Source organism: Sander lucioperca, chromosome 8 (genome assembly GCF_008315115.2).
Source record: "Sander lucioperca isolate FBNREF2018 chromosome 8, SLUC_FBN_1.2, whole genome shotgun sequence".
Lineage (NCBI taxonomy): Eukaryota > Metazoa > Chordata > Actinopteri > Perciformes > Percidae > Sander > Sander lucioperca.
In genome coordinates, this window is record NC_050180.1 from 18,421,487 (window position 1) to 18,444,325 (window position 22,839).

The following is a 22,839-nucleotide window of genomic DNA, read 5'->3' on the forward strand; positions in this document are numbered from 1 at the left end:
ATGGCTGTATTTTAGAAACTACCAGGAGCACAATCAAGTCATTGGTGTCTATGAACTCATAACAAGTTGAATATCAAAGATATGCACACATATGCAGTGATAAAAATATATTTCATATAGTAGATGTTCAGGAAACACAATGTTAGCATTTTTCCTCATTTTTCAAAAACCTAGACTTTGATTGTTAAGTGTAATGTTTCATGTGATCTAAATGTTTATGTGTACTGTTAAATACATGCCCAAAGTATGTCCGTACCAGAGTTCAATGCTTTAGACTAATCAGAACAAATGTAGCATTTTCCCTTATCATAAATATAGTCTTTGGCCACAAGTGGTTAACATTTAAAGCATTGCCTATTTTCTACTTAAACTACTTAAAAAAAAAAACAGCTCTTGTATACATAAACAGGACACTACAGAGTCTACAGCCATGCTAGCAGCTCTGTGAGGCTCTACCTTGGCACAGTTTAAGCAAAATGCTAAGACATCATGCTAACATGCTATTAATGACATTGCTAACATGCTGATGTTTGGCAGGTGTGATGTTTACCATGTTTACCCCATGTATATAAAACAACCTGTTACACTAATCATCCCATACTTATTCCAGCACACTTTGCAGTTTCCATTACTACTGTATTGCTGTTTACCATTGTAACATTATTGTTTTTGTTGTTATATATATATATATATATATATATATATATATATATGGACATAGATTCAAGCAGAACAAGAGTGCTGTTTATTCATTAGAGTTTGAAAGGTTTTGTTTATGTTGCATGTGCGATTGTAACACCTGCCTTATCTTCCTGCAGGTAAGCTATGCCTTCTGTTTCAAAAACTACATGTTTGGAAGCTGTTCCTACTCTTTGCCCACATGCAACTAACCTGATAGATGCAAATATTACTCAGGGTCAAAAGTTTTACAGTGTGGATGGGGATGCTGTAACTGTGACAAGTGACAATAGGTGTTCTATAAATGAAGAACAGGACTGTCTCAAGGTTTAGGTTCAATCATACCACGAGATTGAGGATAGCAGTGAGAGTGAGATGGAGAACGGAGAAGCGACTGCTGATCAGTGGAACTGGATCCGTCCTGATTTGCCCAGCAGATGTACCTGGAGGCTGGGTGCATCTATTTCAGAGTCACCTCATAGCCACCCAGAACGGTGAGTCACGTTAATGAAAGCTCGCAAAATAAATCTGTGGTTATTGTTGAATTAATGTTGATAGTGTAAGTATGGTCAAATTATGAGACAACGGGCCTCTGGGTATGTAAAAGACCTGCTATCCCTCCTACATGGGAGCAAAATGGACTGGACTGAAATAGACACAAAACGACTACAGCTGCAGATATGCAATATTAAAAGACTAAGGACCAGCAGCAACAACAACAAAAATTCAGACATCCCTACTTTTAACTGACTTTTCCAACAAAGTTTTTTAATAAACAGTCACTTTAAACAGAGGCTCTGGCTTAGAGGCCCAATACTGTACGTCAGTAGGCCCAAAACGGTAACCATGTTCAGTAATAATAGCTTACAGTACATGCATGCATCAATTTACAAAAAGAGCCCAGGGTCATATGCCATCACGGTTTTGGGATGTTAATTGTATTAAATGAGTGTGTGTTTCTTGACATGTTACTACATGTTGATCAGTGAATTGGACAACATTGGCTGGAATGTCACACATAAAAACGTTGCTTGCAATAGCCTTGATAGTGGTTAAGATACTCCACAGGCACGTGTGTATTCATCATTGGGTAAAGATGACCCTGTATTGTATTTACAGAAAGCTGATGGTGAATTTTTCTTCTTCTCTCCATCACAGCATCAAGCCCCCCAGCATCCTCCCCAACATCCTCGGGAAAATTGGACACACACCTCTGGTCCGTTTGAACAAAATCCCAAAGGAGTTTGGACTCAAATGTGATATTTGTGAGTAAAAGCTTTCATGTAATCCTTGCAAAGCTAACATATTGCAGTTGTGTAAGAAGTCTAATTAATTTACTGAAAGAGTCTGATTCTTTACTGAAGTGAAAGTAAAAATACCATAATCTAAATGTAACCCATTAAAAGTAAAAGTCCTGAAATCAAAATTTAATTGAAATATCAAAAGTACTCATGCAGAAAATACAGATACAAAGACATGTAAAAGCATTTCAATGTTGTAATTCGTCAATGTGGAGCCATTTTTAGATACTTTGTATACTACTGGGTAGATTAATTGTATAGTACTGTATCACATCATACCATATTATACAGTCTATGCATCATACTGTATAAGTATATCATGTGTTTTGTTTTGTTTTTAAAGGAAAAAGTAACCAGTAACTATAAGTGTCAAATAAATGTAGTGAGGTGAAAAGTGCATTATTTCCTCTGACATGTAGTGGGGTAGAAGTATAAAGTAGTATAAAATGTAAATACTCAAGTAAAGTACAAGTATGTCAAAATTGCATTTAGGTACAGTACTTTAGTAAAAGTACTTAGTTACATTCCACCACATCATATAACACACACGCCCACATATCATATCATAACAGCAAAATGCACTGCTGAGAAAAAACCTCCACATCAGTGCACACAATTATTTAAACTTTATACTTTTTTAAGTATACGGTCTTGAAAAGGTCAGAACCTTAAAAAAAAAGAAATGGGAAGTTGGTGCGATACTTGTTAATCAGTTGCAAAAATAAATATTTATAGTTTGAATCTTGTCTGCATACTTATCATGCAGATAGCTAGAGATGAAAATAGCATGGTGAAGATGAACAGGATTGGAGAGTAAAATGTTGTTTTCCCTTTTTCAGAAAAGGAGATACACTCCTTCCCCCTAACAACAGCATTATTGTTTTCCTTCCTGGAAAGTGAAGAAGTTTCAGTGTGCAGTTGGCTCGCTGGATGTGATGGTTGCTCAGCAGCAGTAGATTAGAGAGTCAAGTCTTACCTGGTAAACAGTCTTTGGGTACACTGACTTCTTTCAGGGTATAAGGCATGCAGACAAACATATTAAATGAATATGTGCATGCAGAAAACCTGGTGTGCTTTTATCAAGGGGCTGTTTATACGGCTGTGTCCCTGTTGGCTTCCTGCTTAAAATAAAGAAGCTGCTGTTAAGAAGGGAACATTAAGGTATCATGTAGCTTTTGGCCTTTTATGTTGCCAACTGTGTGCCTGTCGGTATTTTGTCTGAGGCAAAAGGAAAGACTTGTTCTTTTGGCCCACAGAGCAAAGCACAGCAAACTTTTCAGGTATGCTGCTACAGTAGGTATACATTTGATTTCAGTACAGTATCTCCTCATCTGATCCGTCTCGTACTGGCAGCCCGGTGAGGTTATTGGGTTCAGTGAGGATGAAACCTCCCAGAAACATCAGTTTAAGCCTCCTAAGAAAAGCTCTTTCACACTCCCTTCAAACTGATTAAAGTGAAGTTCTAGTTTGTTCCCATGGCTTAATGAGACAAAGGGCCTTATACTTATTTTCATGTGACAGGGATTACTCTCCACTTCACTTCAGATTTAGTTTTTTCTGATTGTACTGTCTTTGAAATGATAGGCTATTTTCGCCAAACTCTACATACTAACCACAAAACCTTACACCAAACCAGCAAAACATTATACATCTGTTAGAAAAGCAAATTCTTGCTCTTCAAACTCTTGTTTGTGTTTTCCCATCACTACAGTACACACAAACCATAATTTGAATAAGCACACAAAGCACCAACTACGCACTGATAGTATTAATAATAAAACACTGTAGATTGCAATAAAGTTTGTCATACATGTAAACACACCCACACAGGTATCCAAATGTGCCTCAGGTATCCAAAGTATGATTGTGTATTTCGAACATAATACACTATCAACACTAATAAGGGGTGAAAGTTATTTATTTTTCTTAAAATGTTCTAACACTCCTCAAACAGAAGTGCAGTAGATATTGGCCTCCATTGTTGTCCAAACCAAATGTTTGCCGGTGGCCTGTTTATAGTGCTCAAGCTCTGAAGTGAACTTGTTTTTTTAAAGTGTTTTCTCATGTGTTAAAAGGCAATTGGCAATAGTGTAGCAATGTAGAGACCAATGTTTATAGTTTTGCCAGAAGTGGGTTATTAAAATTGCAAACTGAGTGTAAAGCAGAGAATGTGCATTCAGTTTGGCACACTTGGTAAATGCATTGCATTTAATTGTAGCCACCCTATATTTGTAGTTAGGGGGGGATGGACCTGGTTCATGTGCAAATATGCAAATCTATTTCAAAGTTGACCTACTAAACACAAGAGGTCTTCTACTTTACTGAAAAATGACAGATTTGTATTTATAAGAATGTTTTACTTTGCCGAATTATTCTTACATCATCAACAGCTACTAACTGGATGCACTGATTATGAGGAAGTACTGTTGAATAATTTTCTCAAAAGAAGAAAGAAGAACATGAATGCATCAACTTTACCTGAACTGTTACGGAACGGCACAGGAGGTGGAACCCAAAAGCAGATGAAAAACACAATAATTAAGATTAAGTATTTTAATGAGTAAAATATATACAATAATTGTGCTGGTGGCAAAAGGGGAGTTGTGTTGAGGGAATCCAGTGGTGAGTGGTGGGTGCAGTGCGCTCTCCAGAGCGTGCCCAATGAAGTGGTGGCGTTGACCATGTGGTAGAGCCTCCTCCAGAGTCCAACAAACAATTGAGTTTGAATCCAATCCTTACAGAGAGAGAGAGAGGAGCAGGCGGGATGAGCAAGCAGGCAGGCAGGCAGGCAGGCGCACAAGCGAGCAAGGCAGGCTGCAACAAGAGATTAACACAGAAAATATTTTAGCTACACAAGCTAAAACACCAGGTAAACAGATAACACAGGGAGCCAGGAGTGCAACTATACCACACTAGTAGACTATACTATCTGGCGACGAGTGGATCACAGAGCCAGCCTTAAATACTGCAGGAGGGTGATTAGATTACTTCACCTGCCAGCTCAGCCGTGCCCACAGCTCACAGTCCTCAGAACAGGAGGGAGGAACATGAAAAAAACACACAGAACAAGAAGAAGCACGGGCTGCCATGATAACATCATGACATGAACGTCACAACAGTTTTCCACTCGCTTACTGCTTAGATTAACTAATGTTGCACACCTGTTTTCACTATGACATACTGAGCAGATGATCTCCACAAACACAAACAATACATAACCACAGTAACAGATCATAAAAATAAAACTACACACATGAAACAAACTTGTGTTCTGTTATTTCATGATGCAGAAAATATCTTGGTTGATGTTGGGAAAAAGGAAGGAAACAACATTTTCACACAGTGTTTTAATTTGGTGGATTTCTGTCCTAATTCTGTAACTGATTCAAAATAAAATAATGCAAAAATACATTATATGTATTACATGATCCTTTCAGAGTCGCAATCAAACTAAAACACACTCAGTGACAGTACTTTGTTTTACGACGGTTTTATTTAGTGGCCAAGTGCGAGTTCTTCAATGCAGGAGGCAGCGTGAAAGACAGGATCGGCCTGCGGATGGTGGAAGATGCTGAGAGAGCCGGGATCCTCAAACCAGGAGACACAATCATTGAGCCCACCTCTGGCAACACAGGTACCTTGGAAGAAAGATGTAGAAGCAGGTTGTTGTCGAGGCAAGATCGCAGAAAACAAAAACGTAACATAAACATGGCAGGTTGCTTAAAATCTCGTCCCCTGGCTGCCTGCAGGTATCGGCCTCGCCCTGGCAGCTGCAGTTAAAGGCTACCGCTGCATTATAACCATGCCTGAGAGGATGAGCAACGAGAAGGTACGGAACTATTTTATTTGATCACAAGTTGTTCATTATGGGACATTTGACAAAATGAAATCTGATCTCACTGTGGTTTTTTAGGTTGATGTGTTGAGAGCTCTCGGGGCAGAAATAGTGCGCACGCCTTCTTCTGCAGCTTTTGATTCACCAGAGTCTCACATAGTCACTGCTTGGCGTCTAAAGAGCGAGATCTCCAACTCACACATCCTCGACCAATATCGTAATGCCAGCAACCCTCTGGCTCACTACGATACCACAGCTGAGGAGATACTGGAGCAGTGTGATGGTTTGTTCTTTTTGACAGATAAAAGATTTAGGTCAATACAGTGTATCGTAGCTTAGTGATAGTTTTTATGTATAGTCCTTTAGAATAATGAGAAATGTATTGGACAAATTGAAAGAATTATATTTAAAGGTGCCCTGTGTAGACTTATGGTGAACAAACAACAGTTGTCCTTGAGGCACTCTCCAAATAACTGTTGTCCAAAAATGAATCTCCTTTTGCTGATTCCTTTTCCTTTCAGGTAAATTGGACATGTTGGTGGCGGGAGCCGGCACAGGCGGTACACTTACTGGTGTTGCTCGGAAGTTGAAGGAGAGATGCCCCAATGTCAAGGCAAGATGCACACCTTATTAAGAACCTTATTAAGAACCTTTTTTGAACGCGTTTTATTTTGCTAAATCTATGATTAAAAAGAGATTTGTGTGGAGAACAGATGTGAAGTACAGATAACGTTACTTATGTGTGTTTCCAGTCTCAACACTGTTGTCATATTTGTGTCAGATAGTCGCTGTGGACCCTGAGGGCTCCATTCTGGTTGGATCTAACAAAAATAAGACTTCCTTTGAAGTGGAGGGCATTGGATATGACTTTATCCCCACAGTGTTGGACAGATCTGTGAGTGTGTTTGCGCATGCATACATTTGAACGTGCACATTGTCATTTGTTTTGCGCACAGAGCAAAAATCATATGTCTCTTTCTGTTGCTCTCTCCCTTACAAACCTATACAGCTTGTTGACATGTGGTATAAATCGACTGACCAGGAGACGTTCACAATGTCACGCAAGCTGGTCAGAGAGGAGGGTCTCCTGTGCGGTATGTTCACTGACCAAGTGATACCGTTGTATTGTAAATTGTACTGTACTTATTAGTTCCCTGTGTATGTAATATTCTTTCCTGTTTTACTGCAGGCGGCAGCTCTGGCTCAGCCATGGCAGCAGCAGTAAAGATGGCTCGGCAGCTTGAGGCGGGACAGCGCTGTGTGGTCATCCTGGCTGACTCCGTCCGCAACTATATGTAAGAGACAAATTTACTGAACTCTTGGATCATGACTTAATACAACTTTACATTTGGAGCGTTCAACAGCCAAGTTACATGGTGCTGATTCTACTGCACTTGACTTACCAAAGCCTCAATGTAATCCTTTTCTTTGTTTACGTGCATGTAACACTGTTATATAATTATAATATGTATCTCCCTGTGCAGCACCCATACTTTAGTTATCGTCTTCTACTGAAAGTGAGCTGCTTCTCCAATATACACTGAGTGTGATGATCACAGGCTAATATGCTGCTTTAATTTGCTTGTCCACCATGGACAATATTGTCCACCATAATGATGTAACTAGTGAACTGAAATATTCAGACGACAAGACGTAGTCTTCAGCCATGCTATGGGCTCTCTGAGGCTGTACTTTTACACTAGTTTGGCAGTTAACCAAAGGGTCTGGTTGGTAGGGGATGACACACAACCAACACACCCTGGACACCAGAGATGTTGCAGTTTCACGTCAGCATCTTAAACCGCTTGTCCAGCAGCAAATCACACACACAAAATTTTTAAACTTATCCCCAACTTATAAATGTCATAAACCTGGCTCTAAGTCATAACAAAAACTGGAAGGCATACACAAAGCCAATAACTTAAAGAATGTATTGTTAATATATGCATATAAGGTTTAACTAAATAATACAAATGCAAAAAAGAACCACAAACAAACAAAACAAACAACCGACTCCTGCTGTCGGTAGAGCAGATGGGGCAAAAAGAAAGAAGGGGGCGAAGTCCAGAAGGCTAGCCTTCCATCTCCGGCAGGGCACCGGGCCCAGGTGCCCCAAATCATGCTGCATCAGCCGACCCCAAACACAGTTATGCAGGGTTAGAACAATCAGACACACAGTTAGCAGGGGCCGTCACTTAAAGCACACTCTTAAACTCAAGCCTGACCAAATCTAATGTGTCAGAAACCAGAGCAACTTCTAATTTGTTTAGCTATCAAACACATTGCTGCCTCCAGGTCAAAATTCCTGAGTGACAAGTGGATGTGTGAGAAGGGGTTCCTCAGACCGGAGGAGCCGATGGACTTCAAACCCTGGTGAGAAAGTCAACAATGAGGGTTTAACAGGTCTACCGATCCAAGTGTTAGATTACTCATTTGTCTCACTCTCTCTCTTTAAGGTGGTGGAACATGACTGTCCGGTGTCTAAACCTATCTGCCCCCCTCACTGTGTTAGCGTCTGTGTCCTGCCAGAAAACCATCGACATCCTGAAAGAGAAAGCGTTCGACCAGGCCCCAGTCGTTGATAACTCAGGGTATATCTCCTCAAGAAATGATATACATTAGTGCACCTTCAGTATCAAACTGATCCAGACTGTTGTTTAATGCAAACAAAAAGGCTGAACATATATTTAGACAAGTTCATCAGCACAACAGATGTTCCAGATGTTCCAGATGTTATTTTTTACCTCAGGGTCAGATATTGAAGTGACTTGATTGAAGACAGGAAACTAAGAAGCAGTTAATCACTAAATTAAGCCAGACTCAGACTACAGAATTCATAAAATGGAGATTGTGCATGCAACAAGAGGAGGTCCAGGTGAATATAAAGTAGGTCTGAAAAATGAGAAACCTATTAACAAAAATGAGTTGGTCCCTAGTAATCTCAAAAGGGCATTTTTGTTAATATCTTTCTCATTTTTCAGACCTACTTTACATTCATCTGGCCCTCCTCTTGTTCCATGCACTATCTCTATTATTTATTAATCCTTCAATATGACCCATTGAGCAACTATAACCTGTTTTTATAGGTTTTTCATTGTTTTCATAGACAATTCAGACCCACTTCATTTTCATCTGGGCCTTCTCTCATTATATACACTACCTCCAGTTTTAAGTATGAGAAAAAAATGAATGGCAGTATTAAATGATTTAATGCAAAACATGAAGCAGACACCATTTCTTGTATGTCATATCCACTTCTGGTATTAATCAGAATACAGATATTTTTACACCAATACAGACAGAAGCTTACACTCTAATAGAGGATCAGCAGGTGATGCGGTGTTTGATGTGTGTTTTTCCACAGTGTGATCCAGGGGATGGTGACTCTGGGAACCATTCTGTCCTCTGTGTCAGCCGGGAAGGCTAAACCCTCAGATGCTGTCAGCAAGGTGCTCTGCAAGCATTACAAACAGGTCAGTCAGTAGAAACACATACTCTATGTATACTACACACAATGCATGCATTCAAAGTTAACATGTTTACATGACTACATGGCTAATCTCTCAACACAACGCTCTAAGGTGCACCTGACAGACAACCTGGGGAAGCTGTCCCAAATCCTCGAAACAGACCACTTCGTCCTGGTGGTGCATGATCACACTCAGAGTAATATACTTTATTTCTTTTAACAGAATTTTCCTTGACATTTTGCATTCATTTAATTGAAGAGAGTAGATAGGTGTCAGGAAATGAGGGGAGAGATGACATGCAGCAAACATCCCCAGCTGAACAGAAGTTGTTGTCAACGTACGGTAGTCAGGATGGGACGATTTGGGTGTGAATGTGATAAAATTGCTGCTTCATTTTGATTTTTTTCCACTTTAAAGGTGCTCGTAGGCAGATTTTGTTACTGTTGTACAGAGCCAGGCTAGCCGTTTACTTGTTTTCAGTCTTTATGCCAAGCTAACCAGCTGCTGGGATATTACAGTATATTTAACGGACAAATATAAGAGTGGTATTAACCTTTTCATCTAACTCTCCAGCAGAAGTTGAATAAGTGAATTTGCCAAAATGTTTTTCTTTTTTGCTTGAAGCAAAGGGGAAGATGTATTTGACTGTGTTGTCCCTGTTAGCTTCCATAACAAATTAATAAATACAGTAGTCTTTGAAATGTACTGCAGTCAATGTTTATCCTGCTCTGTTTTCAGTTTTCTTCTATGTTTAGCGAGTAATGTCAGTAACTACAGTCTACTGTCTCGCTCCAGATAAAGCTGATGGGTCAACTTGTCAGAAGCAGATGGTGTTTGGCATCGTGACAGCGATTGACCTCCTCGACTACATCACCACAGATGAGAGCCAGGATCACTCGTAGTCTCTGTGATCACTTCCTGTTTAAGACGTGGAAGATACTGCTTGCTTTACCAAGAAGCACCACGTGAACACCTGCGGCTGAATCATATTTTAATTCAGTGGTTTTTGCAGCTACATATGTGGAGGGGATTAATTAGGTTCCACATAAGCAATACACTCTGTGTAGTATTAATATATATAACATTCTGAAATTAATTTTAAAGTTAAAGTTTGACAATATTCTAAATGTTTCTCTTTGTCAACAAATCTGTGAGCCACATTGTTGCACTAGGAAACATGTTCCTTCGTTACTATGAACATGGACACTGTATTTTATTTTTAATCTAACTGGTGCAGTGCCCGTTGAAAAGTTCCCTGTTCGGAAGGGCCCGATTGCAGGTGTTGTGTCAAAGACTGTTCCCCTGTCGATATGTGTTTACCCTTACTAAACCGGAACCAAACTCCCTAACCCTAACCATGGAGGGGGGCACTACGCATTTTAACAGGAGGGAAACTCTATTTGACTGTGGGAACAGACTCTGGAACTGCTCATCCAAACATCTTCAATTCAATTCAATTTTATTTATAGTATCAAATCATAACAAGAGTTATCTCAAGACACTTTACAGATAGAGTAGGTCTAGGCCACACTATAATTTACAAAGAGCAAGCATTTAGTGCGAGGAAAAACTCCCTTTTAGGCAGAAACCTCGAGTGGTGAATAAAAACTTCCTTTTAGGAAGAAACCTCGGACAGACCCAGGCTCCTGGTAGGCGGTGTCTGACGGTTGGGGGTGTGATGAACAGTGGCAATTATAGTCACAATAAAGATAATGGAACTATGACTAGAAATAGTAGTTGTAGTAGTTCATAGCAGGGTGTAACAGGGCATAGCAGGGCGCAGAGCAGGACCACGGCGACAGCTGCAACCATGATTTAGGTGCCACCCTAATCCAAGGAAAACTGCGGCACTCGACACTGCGCTTTCTTAGATCCTGAGCCATAGCCCTGACATGACTGCGTCCGCTAGCAATGCTAGAGTTTACGCTTCATTTGCTGACAGCTAGCTATTTGGGCTATTTTTATGGAATTTGTTGATAATAAGGACGACATAGAAAAGCACCTTACCAGAAAACCAGCCTTACTCTTTAAAGACTTAATTTGTCCATACTTGATTATGCTCACTGAATGTATTTAAAATGTTCACAAGTGATTTGTTGTGGTATTAGTGATTTAAAAATGCCTTTTAACCATGGAAACAGTAGTTTGACCAAACAAAAACAATCTTAATTGATTCCGGTAAAAGCTAGTAAGTGGACCTTGATTTAAGATTTTTTTATCATATCCTTCCTTCAGTTTGGCCTTACTCTAACTATTAGAGCTGCAAGGTAAACCAAACCATGCCACTTAACTTAAGAATAAACGTTCATGTTGAAGGAAGGATAATAGTTAATAATTACAGTAGTAAAGAGAATAAACTGACAAATGTATTGATATTGTGATTAACATAAAGTATTGAGCATTACAGCTTTTTTTATGGCTTTGCCTAAAACCTATTGCTTCATTTTTTTAGGTATGTAGTTAAGCTTGTTGGTTTTTCTGCAGGTAGTGCCTACAGGCAGGCAGATGCAGCCCTCCATCTAGTGGCTGAACATTTTAAACCAGACAAACTCATGACTGTGTTTCAAATGACAGCAATCTGTTGCACACTTACTGTAGATATGAAAATTTGACAGCCTTGTTGCAGAAAATATGTATGTATTGTTTTAATATCTGGATCTGGATCTATGGTGTGCCTCAAATCACACCTAATAATAATTTTGGGTCAGACTTTTTCATTTAAAGTCCCCCTTCACATTTAAAAATGCTTTGGATTTGTTGCTACTTTACAGGGGTTTATTGAGCTTCATTGTGCAGAATGATGTGTGTACAGAGTTTGACACTAGAAAGCTGTTTTCACTTTCAGCTGCTGAAGGCAAACGTTTATCTGTGCTCACCTTAAATCCAAATGTAAGTGCATGTATGAGAATGATTTGGAAGTCATTCATGGTCCAATATGCAAATTAAACAGAAAAAACCCATCAGACACAAATTATTATTTAAAGCAAATTATTTTTATATCCTAAAAGAAGTCTGGGGAGATTTTTTAAGTAAATAATAATAATAATAATAACAACAATAAACTATTTATATAGCACCTTTCATAACATGTAAATGCAGCTCAAAGTGCTCTACAAAAAAAAACTTATTTATAAAACACAGGTATTAAACACAGAAAACACAAAAAGTGAAAAACAATATAATAAAATCCTAAAGAGATAACAAATATAATACTTATAATAAAATGAGTAAATAATGATGAAAACAATTGTAAGATACTAAACCCATAGAATTAGTGCAGTGTGATAGAAGAGTAAAAAAAAGAAGAAAAACCCTGATCAGTTGTTCCTTGACTTATGTCCTCATTTGGCCTGTTGTTACCAGGCGTAGTGTCTCAATAGACCAGAGGGGGGCAGTACTGACCCACTGCAGGGGCACCGGCAGCACATTACATTGACAGGATATATATATATATAGATGTTTATGTTTAAACTCACTTTTGTCTCATGTTTGTAACTTTGGTTTTAGGTTTAAATCTTTTAAATGATTTTCGTTGGTCTTTCATTTATTTTTCCTTCATTTATTTTTTCCTTTGGATCCTACTGTATTTTAACAAATGTTTATCATGTGAAGCACTTTGTGACTTTGTCTGTAAAAGGTGCTATATCAAATAGACTTATTATTATTATTAAATATATATATATATATATATATATATATATATATATACATGTATGTATGTATATATACATATATACACATCACTGTATGGCATAATGATATGATTCATTTGATTATGAGGAAGTATCATTAGATAATTAGGTGAACTACATTTTGTTGATTTCATTCCAATTTTTATGTTGTGATTATTTTTTTACATACCTTACTGATTTTAAACAAAAGGGTAGCTTTTGTAGATTTTGTGAAAATGTATTTTTATTTCGCTTTCTAAACGTCTGACGTTACCTTTACATTTTTTTTTCACAAAGCTTTTTCTTTTCCTTAAATATGCTGTTTTCACATTGAACCCTGTAGAATCTTAATATCCTAACACTCAGCAAGAAACTGATAAACTGTGTTTATAAGAGACTTTAAAGTGAGAAAAAAAACACAATAGTCCTCTTACCAATATAAAGTTAAATTCTTCTTTTAACAACAAGTCTCACTTTTGCTTGATTCAATGCACTGCTGCTAGAGCCTTATGTGACCAGTAGCTGATGTGGGACATAATGCTAACTTTAGTTGACAAACTTTAGATAGATATTGCTGCTGATGTGTAACTGACAATAATAAGACTAATTTCCATATCATGGCATACGTGTTAATAATTTTTTTTTTTGCATTTGTGTTTTATGTACTGTATGTATGACAATTAAACGTTAACAAATAATAGCATAATTGTTATGTTATCTTTTCCATCAAATTAAACTCTCTTTGTAACTGAGAGTCCATTGGTTTACTCTATTGAGTAATTCCTTTGTGTATTATATTCTTTCCAGTCCCAAAATGCTGTTTCATGAGGACTTTTTGTGACTCTTTCTAAGAAATTATTTTTCATTGCAACATCTATTCTGATAAAGAAAAAATCGAAAGTGTTTCAAATGATTCAACAGCTCCAATGTCACTGAATATTGACTTCACATGGAAGAGACACTCAGTGTGCTGAAGTAGAAACTGTAACCATCGACTTCATTATTAAACAGGGCCACTCTAAAGGGGCAAACTAGCCATATAGCACAACCAATATAACAGCAGATGGAAAACCACTGCCAACACATCCTACTGTCCTTGACTGTCCTTTGCATGTGGTCACCTTGACTGTCACCATTGCACAATGACGCAGGTCTCTACCAGTCATCAACATAAGACAGCATTCACTAAATACTTCAGAAACTATTTCATTAGGCATAATTGGCATGAATGTTGCCTCCTGAGTGCAATATTCAGTGATGGGAAAATGCCTTCAAATCCTTTACTTAAAGCAGCGATAATATTTTTAGGTGAGCGATGGATCACAGCAAGCTAATTTCTCCACTCAATAGTCAGTGTTAAACCGACTCCAAAACACAGTGGATGCTCGCTGCTCCTCCTGCTTCATGTTTGCTTCATGTTTATGTTCATGTCAACCAGCAACAGTGACCACAACAGCTGTGTACTCAGCTCAGGACACATACAGAAAGTATTGGTCGTTCTGTGTCCTGTTCAGTTACAGTAGTTGTCAATTGTGCCCTTAGCAGCCAAGCCTTTGTTCTTGTGTACCTGCTTATTTCTGTTTCCTGATGCTCCCTTTTTCTAAATTAGTTTGCCTTCACTGACTGATTGCCTGTCAATCTTCTTAGATCCAATCATATTTTAACTTGCTCTATCCTCAAGTCCTGCTCTTGCGTCTGAACATCTACTGCCAGACCTGTCACAGAGAAGTTTGAGAAAATGTTTAAATGTTTGTAGATGTAAATGTTAGTGTAAATGTTGAAAATGCAAATTAGCATCAACTCTTTAGGTGCTTTCCGACCGGATAGTACTTGTACTTTTTAGAGGAAAAGTACACTTCTAAGCAGTTCTAAGAACTACTCTCCCCCAAAATCTTTTTTTTCTGTTTGCATTCCCACTGGCCAAGTGGCCATAGGGACTGGTAGGAGGGGTAAGGGAGTGACGCAAGCATGGCAACGGTCTTTATAGCATCGTCACTAGACCTTAGCGCCACATACAACAACAAAGCAGCATGGAGGAGGCCGTACATGGCCAGCAGTGCCTGCACCTCCGCATCAGTCCACTTTTCTGAGTTCCGCATTCCATCCATTCTCGTAGTAATTCACGTAATGTTTTGCTCAACACAGACGGGGCTTTATTATACTCGGAACAGACCCCGCCTCTGCCTGCTGCTGCGCTGTGGACGTGTGTGTGTGTGTGTGTGTGTGTGTGTGTGTGACGGCCGGCGAGCCGCAGGACACGCTTGTGGAGTTTAACTCCGAAAAGACAGTTAACCACAGGTTCCTGTTAATCTTATGATGGACATGTGTTGTGATATTTAAAAAAACGAACCGTCAACGGCGAAATAAAAGCCTCTTATTTACGAGAGCGGTCAGAGAAACCTCCAGCTCACAGCGAGGTGTCTGAGCAAGACTGGCCGAGCGACGAGCTAGAGGCCGGGGCAGGCGCTTGCTGGCTGTCGCCTCACTCATGGAGGTTCTCAACTCCGAAAACTTTGAAGCAAATTGTCAATTCGGCATCAATTTTCGCAAGACTGCCTATATTCGAAATCTAAACAGTTAATTTCTCGCCTAAAACGTTGTCAGAAGTGAATTTAATGATGAATAAGATGGTGAAAATTGTTAAAAATGTCCCGTTGTTGCTCTGTCTGCAAGTTCCGAGTTAGCAGTGGGCGTGACTTATAAGTTCGACCAATCAAGTACACCTAGGAAAAGGGAAAAGGGAAAAGACCAATACATCCATGGAAAAGACCCTGCTCTGAAGTAGGAGCTAAAAAAGTACGCTACTGTGTCGGAACTGTGTCGGAACACGACAAAAAAAGTGTTCTAGGAACATTTAGTTCTAAGAACTGCAAAAATCCCTCCGGTCAGAAAGCCCCTTTTGAAACTTCTCTTGAAGCCTTTTCATCCTTGCATCTGTTGACCCGTTTGAAGATGGCTTCACCTAATAACATTCTTGTACTTATTAACCCACAGTAATAATGCTCAGTCTGAAGCCTGGAGGCAAACAATTCATCAAACTCAGCAGGCAGCTGTTTCTAAACCAGAGAGCTTCCTTTCTTGTGGAAAGGTCACGTGAACTATGATGTCAGTGTGTCACATTAGTGGTGCTTCTGAACTTGTGGTATTTTCCAATTAAAATCATGAAACAATACATCACTCTTGGGTTGATTATAGTATAAGTTTGTAAGTTTATTGATGACCTCTCGTCACAGGTTGAATAATGTTTAACTAACCAGTTTAACTAAAGAGCACTGTTGTCTTTTAGATTGTTTCATTCAAATAGTTTTAGACGCCTGAAGAGGGGAAACTATATATAACTACTATATGATATACAAGTTAAACACAACATTACAGACACAGTTCAATTTGCAGAATCCTTATGTGTTTAAATCCTATTTCATAAAATCTGCTTGTGCGTGGAACATCACATATTCAGGTAAAACTGAGCCATTCCTGTTCTGCCCTCAGTAGCACACAGTATCTGTGTTTCTCTAGAGTGAATAAATGTGACGTTGTGCTTTGTTTTCGGGTCACTATATAATCTGCAATGGTGAGTTTCTACCTTTTAAATGTTACGAAAAAGGTAATTTTTTTGTCATTTGGTCTGTGATCAGGTCTGTTTAGTTTGGAAAAACATCTGCTGAGATCTGGCTGCTTCTTGACGCAATAGGAAAATGAAACCATTTTTAGAATCAACAGGTCAGTCGAAGCACCACAATCGCTGCCAGTGTGTGACTGCCGATTAAAAAAAGTGGGTGCGTTTGGAAATTAAGTGTGACGCACGTCCAGTTCCTTCTCAGCCTTTCAGTGCTTTCTTTGCCTACTCAGAATAATTGCAAAATTAGAGGTTAATTATTTGCCTCAGGCCTGAGGCTTTGAATATACTAATCAAGGAGGGTGGATTTTAAGTCACTAAAAATCCCTAAGCCTGAAGCAGAGCCTGAGTTAGTACAATATTTTCCCCTCAAATGCAGTGGAGTAGAAGTATAAAGTAGCAAGAAATAGATGCTCTCAAGTAAAGAACACATACCTCAAAATGGTGCTGAAGTACAGAACTTGAGTAAAGTTACTTTCCCCAACTGGAGAAGATTGATACCACTCATATGTCTGTGCAGTAAATATGATGCTACAACTAGTAGTCAGTTAGCTTAGCTTAGTTTAGCTTAGCACAAAGACACTAACAGCAGGGGGAAACAGCTAGCCTAGCTCTGCACAACGGTAACATAATCTGCCTATCAGCACCTCTAAAGCCAACTACTTTTGTTTCTTATGTGCTACCAGGCTCATGGATGTTTAATAATAACAGTGGTCCACATTGCTTTATCTCTTCTTTTGCATTTTCCATCCTCGTCTTCCTTACTCCTCCCTCTCCTCAGTCCACATAGGCTACTCTGGGAAACCCCTGAGCCTGACCCTCAATGCTGGCTAACCACTTTAAAAGCACATGCAGCCACTATTCAGACACTGGCTACATGCAGGAACACATAACCCTGTTTGAACCATAGACTGTATGACATACAAAACAAAAAAGGTAGTAAGTACAACAAGTATTTATACAAAGATATTTAGCCATGCGTGCAACGTGACGTCTAGGGATGGGAATGTTGGTTGGTAGGTCCACCACTTTGGTCCAGACTTAAATATCTCAACAACTATTGGATGATTTAATATGTCGTTTTGTACAGAAATTTGCGGTCCACAGAGAATGAACCTTACTGACTTTTCATCTACATCTAGCACCACCAACAGGTTGACAATTTTGCCTTTAAGTGAAATGTCTCAGCACCTGTTGGATGGATTGCCATAAAACATGCTACATGTTCATGGATCCAGAGGATGAATCCCAAATACGTTAGTGATTTTCTGTATGTTCCTCTGGCACCACCAGTAGGTCAGTTTTTTTCATTTATCCTGTGAATTATTTCATCATCTACTCAATGGATTGGCATGAAATGTTGTACAGATGTTCATGGTTCCCATATGATGAATTCTAGTGACTTTTGTGATCCTCTGACTTTTCTGTAGTGCCATCAACAGGTTGACATTTTAGCTTTTTAGTGTAATGTTGAAACAACTATTGAATATAGCACAATGCAATTTGGTACAGACATTCATTTCCCCCTCAGGATGACTTATAATTCCCTGTCTCTCTCATGCAGTGGCATCAGACTTTTAATATGTCCAATATTTTGGTTTATGAACAAATACCTGTAAAACTAATGACATTTCCATCATCCTCATCTGTAGTTTCCTGTTTATGCTAGTTAGCATTAGCAAATGTTAGCATGCTAAAACACTAAATTAAGATTTGTTGGCATTTCGCTCAAAGCCTCACAGAACCACTAGCATGACCATAGGGTTGTTACAGCTGCATTTGTGCTGAGCTGCTTACACGTGTGAGGTTATGATTATTTATACAGGATATGACATTTGTTCCCCCAGTTTTGACGAAACATATCAGTTTCAATGCTTCATGACAAATAGTCTTGTGAAAAGATTGTGCAGTTATTAGTTTCTAGTTCCTATTTAATGTACATGAAATCAGATGAGATCCACAGGAGAGACGTGATAGATGTGCCTGTCAACACTCACTTGGCAGTGTGACACACACACACACACACACATACACACACACACACACACACACACACATGCAAAACACACTGTGGTGTGAATGACATGTCCCAGTCTAAGTGGCACAAATTGAACCCCATCAGTTTCTAAGCCAGTGCACAGCTACTGACAGTGACGGAGGACCCTTCGTCACTGGGCTGTTGCCTATGATTATGTCATCCAGTAAGATTCTGGCCTCTTTTCCCTCGCTTCCACTGCCTGTAACAGCCCTGCTGGTATAGTCCATCACACCTCCTGACCACCATTATCTAACTCACTGGAGTGGAGTCACTGGGTCATGGCACCTGCTGTCACGACCCTTTGCCTAGAAAGTTACGCTTGCGTCAAGCTTTGCGCTATTAGCATTGGTGTTCCTCTCTGGGAAATCAATAGGGTTGAAACTGGCACAGTTGGGTGTTTAATAATGAAGAATACATCATGTCCAGTGAGCCACTACTGAACAATAAATTGTGTGTTCTGTACTAAATTCCCCACAGCTTTGTTCATGCTGTATAAAAAAATATAAAAAAAAAAATTAAAGCTGCAGAGCAGAAACATATTGTGAGAAATGAAAAAATTAAATGTGTTCCAGATGGAGACTTTCTTTCTGTGCTGGATATAAAGATAGAGATTTATTGGTTCCTCAAAGAACAGCATGGTTGTGCCCTGATGAATCATACAATGATATAAAGAGAACTATTTGAAAACAGGTATTTATTAGTTGAGAGATGAAAATGATGAAACTCAATAAAACTACTGGGTTTTCAACTTTTAATCCTGAGGAACGATCCAGTACAAATCTCATAACAGAAGACCTTTTCTCTTTTTATATGATCAATCACAAAAAATTATCAAAACAAACACTCATATCTTACACACACACACACACACACACACACACACACACACATACACACACACACACACACATACACACACACACACACACACACACACACACAAACAGCACCATAAATGACAATATGTAGTCTACTGGTATTAAAGCAAAGCCAAAGGCCATAATAATTTGAATATTATAAGCAACTTAGTCTCGCATCGCATTGCATTCCTCCATAGTGCTGCGGAGGAATGTCTGGCGAGTCCACACAGCATTCCGGGATGGGAGAAAAACGTGGTCTGGTTTATTGGCATTTCAAACCATTCAGAATCGTCTTGGGCGGTGCTAAGCTCCGTACTATCTATGTCATAAATCCACCGGAGTTTAGAATGCCAACACAAAGAAAGTGGAAGGTAACGGACATCTGGCCGAAATGAGGGACATCCGGCGGAATTTCCGGCGGCCCCTGATCAATCCTGGAAATGAAACGTCGTCGATATAGACTATAAGCACCTAAATACCTCCACTGCATAGTTTTATGATAATGTTAACGTTAAAATACCACTGAATTTGTAGAATTCAAGTATTTTACTTGGAAAATCTATGTTGGTAGAATCCCCCCCGTTTTTTACATTTCTGAAAGGACTGTTGGTGTTTTTTGGTGGAGTTTTACAAAGCAACTGGATTTTTTTTTGTGACTTTAATCCAAAAATGATCAATTGAATTTGAGCAACTTTATGACTTTTATGGCTTATCTGGCTTTGTGTTAACCTGATGCGCCATATGGTTTGTTACACAGAACCATCGCTCTCTTGTCTTTTTCTTCTTGTTGGGCTCCTGTTTGACCATTGTGGTATGCACTTGAGTATTTTACTATTAAATGGAGTAAATCATTTTTCTGTGTAACTGCACCTGGTGAAGGTCATAACAATGTCCAAGCAAATCTGATTCCCACTCAGATGACTTTGCCCTTAACCCTAACCCTAACGTACAGCTTGCTCTCAGAAAAGGGGATCCTGGGGTTGAGTCCTGATCGGAAATGCCTCTTTAACCAACAGGAACACAGAACAATGGAGAACATTGTGAGGAATCACAGGATTATCATGAGGGCATGAAGAGGGAGCAGGAGGCGACAGAGAGGAAGAACATTTAATTTTCTCACTTTGCGTCATTGCTCGTGAAATGATAGACTCCTGTTGGCTCTCATCTCCTCTCTGCTCCATGGCCTCTCCAGCTTTTATCATATGGTTCCCCTGCAGTTACACATAAAAAAAAAAATAGTTAGAAAAAGTAATTTTCAGCAGACAGAGATAGGATAGGAATGAAAATTCAATAAAAGGAACTGTGAAAGAGATAGCTGGAATGAATACAGATTGACAGACAGACATGCAAAGGGAGTTTGTGATCAAATTACTGAATTAGTGATTACTGAAAAGTCAAATGAATGATGTTTGTTTGTTTTGAGCTGTTTGCTCTGATTTCGCTCTTGCATCACACTCAGGCTCCTCAGGGGGAGCACAGCAGATTGAAACTAACCTTTGCACTTTATTGGGACGGGCAGGGGGATACAGTTTGAAGTTGTGTTGGTTGCCAAAATGTGTTTATTGTTTCCCATATTTTCTTACTGTGACCCTTTGGAGAGAATAAATGTTAAGAGTGTCTCGGTTTCTGCTCTGATCTATCTCCAAGCTCCAGATGTCAGCCAAGTGTTAAACAATTCCAGCGCAAAAGACATTCTGGGTCCTATTGAAGAGCTTTTAATAAGACATTCATTGTTGTTTTTAAATCAAATTGAAATTTGGATTCACTTTTGTGTTAATATAAACTATAATGATATTGCAGCTGTGCTGGCATTGCAAGAAGACATGCTGTCAACTTTCACGGTGCTCTACTGACAGCACGTCAGAACCTCAGAAACATTGATACAAGTTGTTTTTCACAAACTCAAAAGTTGTCATCTTTTAATATGGGGTATCTGAGTGGCAAACTGCTGCATACAATTGCTCTTACAAGGATAAATAAAGGTATGTTGAATTGAATAGCTGGCTTCCTAAAATTAGCCGCTGGTAATAAACCTACATTAAAGGGTCTCTAAGTGATGTTGGGTGATGTCACTTCTTGTTGACGTTCAAAGTATTGTCAAACAAAACGGAGGCTAGCTCGCCCCTCCCTCTTCCTCATCCCATCCCCTCCCCCTCCCTTCCGCTCACTAACCCCCCAACCCCCACCCCCAAATCCTTCTTGTCGGTTATTGGCTGGAACACTGTTATGTTTTGGGGTGCAGGTTGGCGCAGTTTGTTTTTGTTGCCATTTGTGGAGCCTGGGCTGTCTACAGAGACCGTGTTTTTTTTACAGTGTGTTCAGGGGACAGGCAGCTAGCGGATATTGGGGAGATGTTTGCTGTATGTGACCAAAAATGTTGTAGCCTAAAAAACGCGTGATATTGCTTAGAGCACCTTTAAGGAATCACCTGGTTTTGCAGAGGGTGTGTGAACCCTGAAGCTTCCCTGTAAGAACTTAATGCTATAACCAAGACAAAGCTAGCTGCTGATCAATAAATAAACCGTTGGCTGGCTGCTGGTAAACCATGATGTCTGTTGGAGCTGGGCTGAGTAACAAAAGTAATGCAATGTGTAATGTAACTTTTGCATTTCAGTAATTAGTGAAGTAATGTATAATTTTTCTATGAGCAATTGATTACATATTCCTAACTTGCCCAACACTGTCCATACGTTACCCCATGAGTCAAATCCATAGACTGTTAATATTTACAGTCTATGGTGGAATCATAACACTGAGTTAAGTACGGAGTGCTCAAATCACAGATGGGACAAAGTAAAGTCTGTCCCCAGAGCTAGTTAACTACCTATGTCGCTGTTGAAATTGAAGTGATATTAACAACTATTTTAGGGTCCACCCACAGGCTCTGCACCATTCAAATTACAGGACCAACACCATCAGTCTGTGCAAAGTCATGCCCCCTGGAGAACACTAATCACATCAGAAGAATAAATAAAACTTATTTTTGATCATTTTAGTTTTGACCAAATGTGTACACAAGTCACTACAAACCCCAAGGAGATATACACCGATATATACACTCCATCATTATGCTGCTCTGCTCTGGAGGCGACCAGTATTAACAGCGTTGTAAACCAAAAGGAGGAAAGAGCCAAACACATACAAACCTGTACTCTCATGTTCTTTGAGGTTAAACACACACACACACACACACACACACACACACACACACACACACACACACACACACACACACTGTAAACCCAGATTTAGTTGTAATTAAACTTTTTAGTGGTCACTACTTATTCTTTCATGTTTTGTTAAAAACCTAGTCATTACTAAATCACATAAGTTGTTTGTAATAATCAGCTTAAGTATGCAGTGCACAGAT

General features: G+C 39.2%; 1 protein-coding gene across 1 annotated transcript; it reads left to right on the forward strand.

Moving 5' to 3' along the window:
- The first annotated feature begins 1,053 nt into the window (after positions 1-1,053).
- On the forward strand, positions 1,054-10,793 carry cbsb (cystathionine beta-synthase b). The gene is made up of 14 exons (XM_031312349.2): positions 1,054-1,172; positions 1,837-1,943; positions 5,479-5,613; positions 5,729-5,808; positions 5,893-6,097; positions 6,336-6,427; positions 6,596-6,709; positions 6,824-6,908; positions 7,004-7,109; positions 8,110-8,187; positions 8,271-8,405; positions 9,179-9,287; positions 9,396-9,480; positions 10,080-10,793. The coding sequence occupies exons 1-14, from the start codon at positions 1,054-1,056 to the stop codon at positions 10,184-10,186; spliced, it is 1,557 nt and encodes a 518-aa protein (XP_031168209.2). The 3' UTR covers positions 10,187-10,793.
- Positions 10,794-22,839: the final 12,046 nt, after the last annotated feature.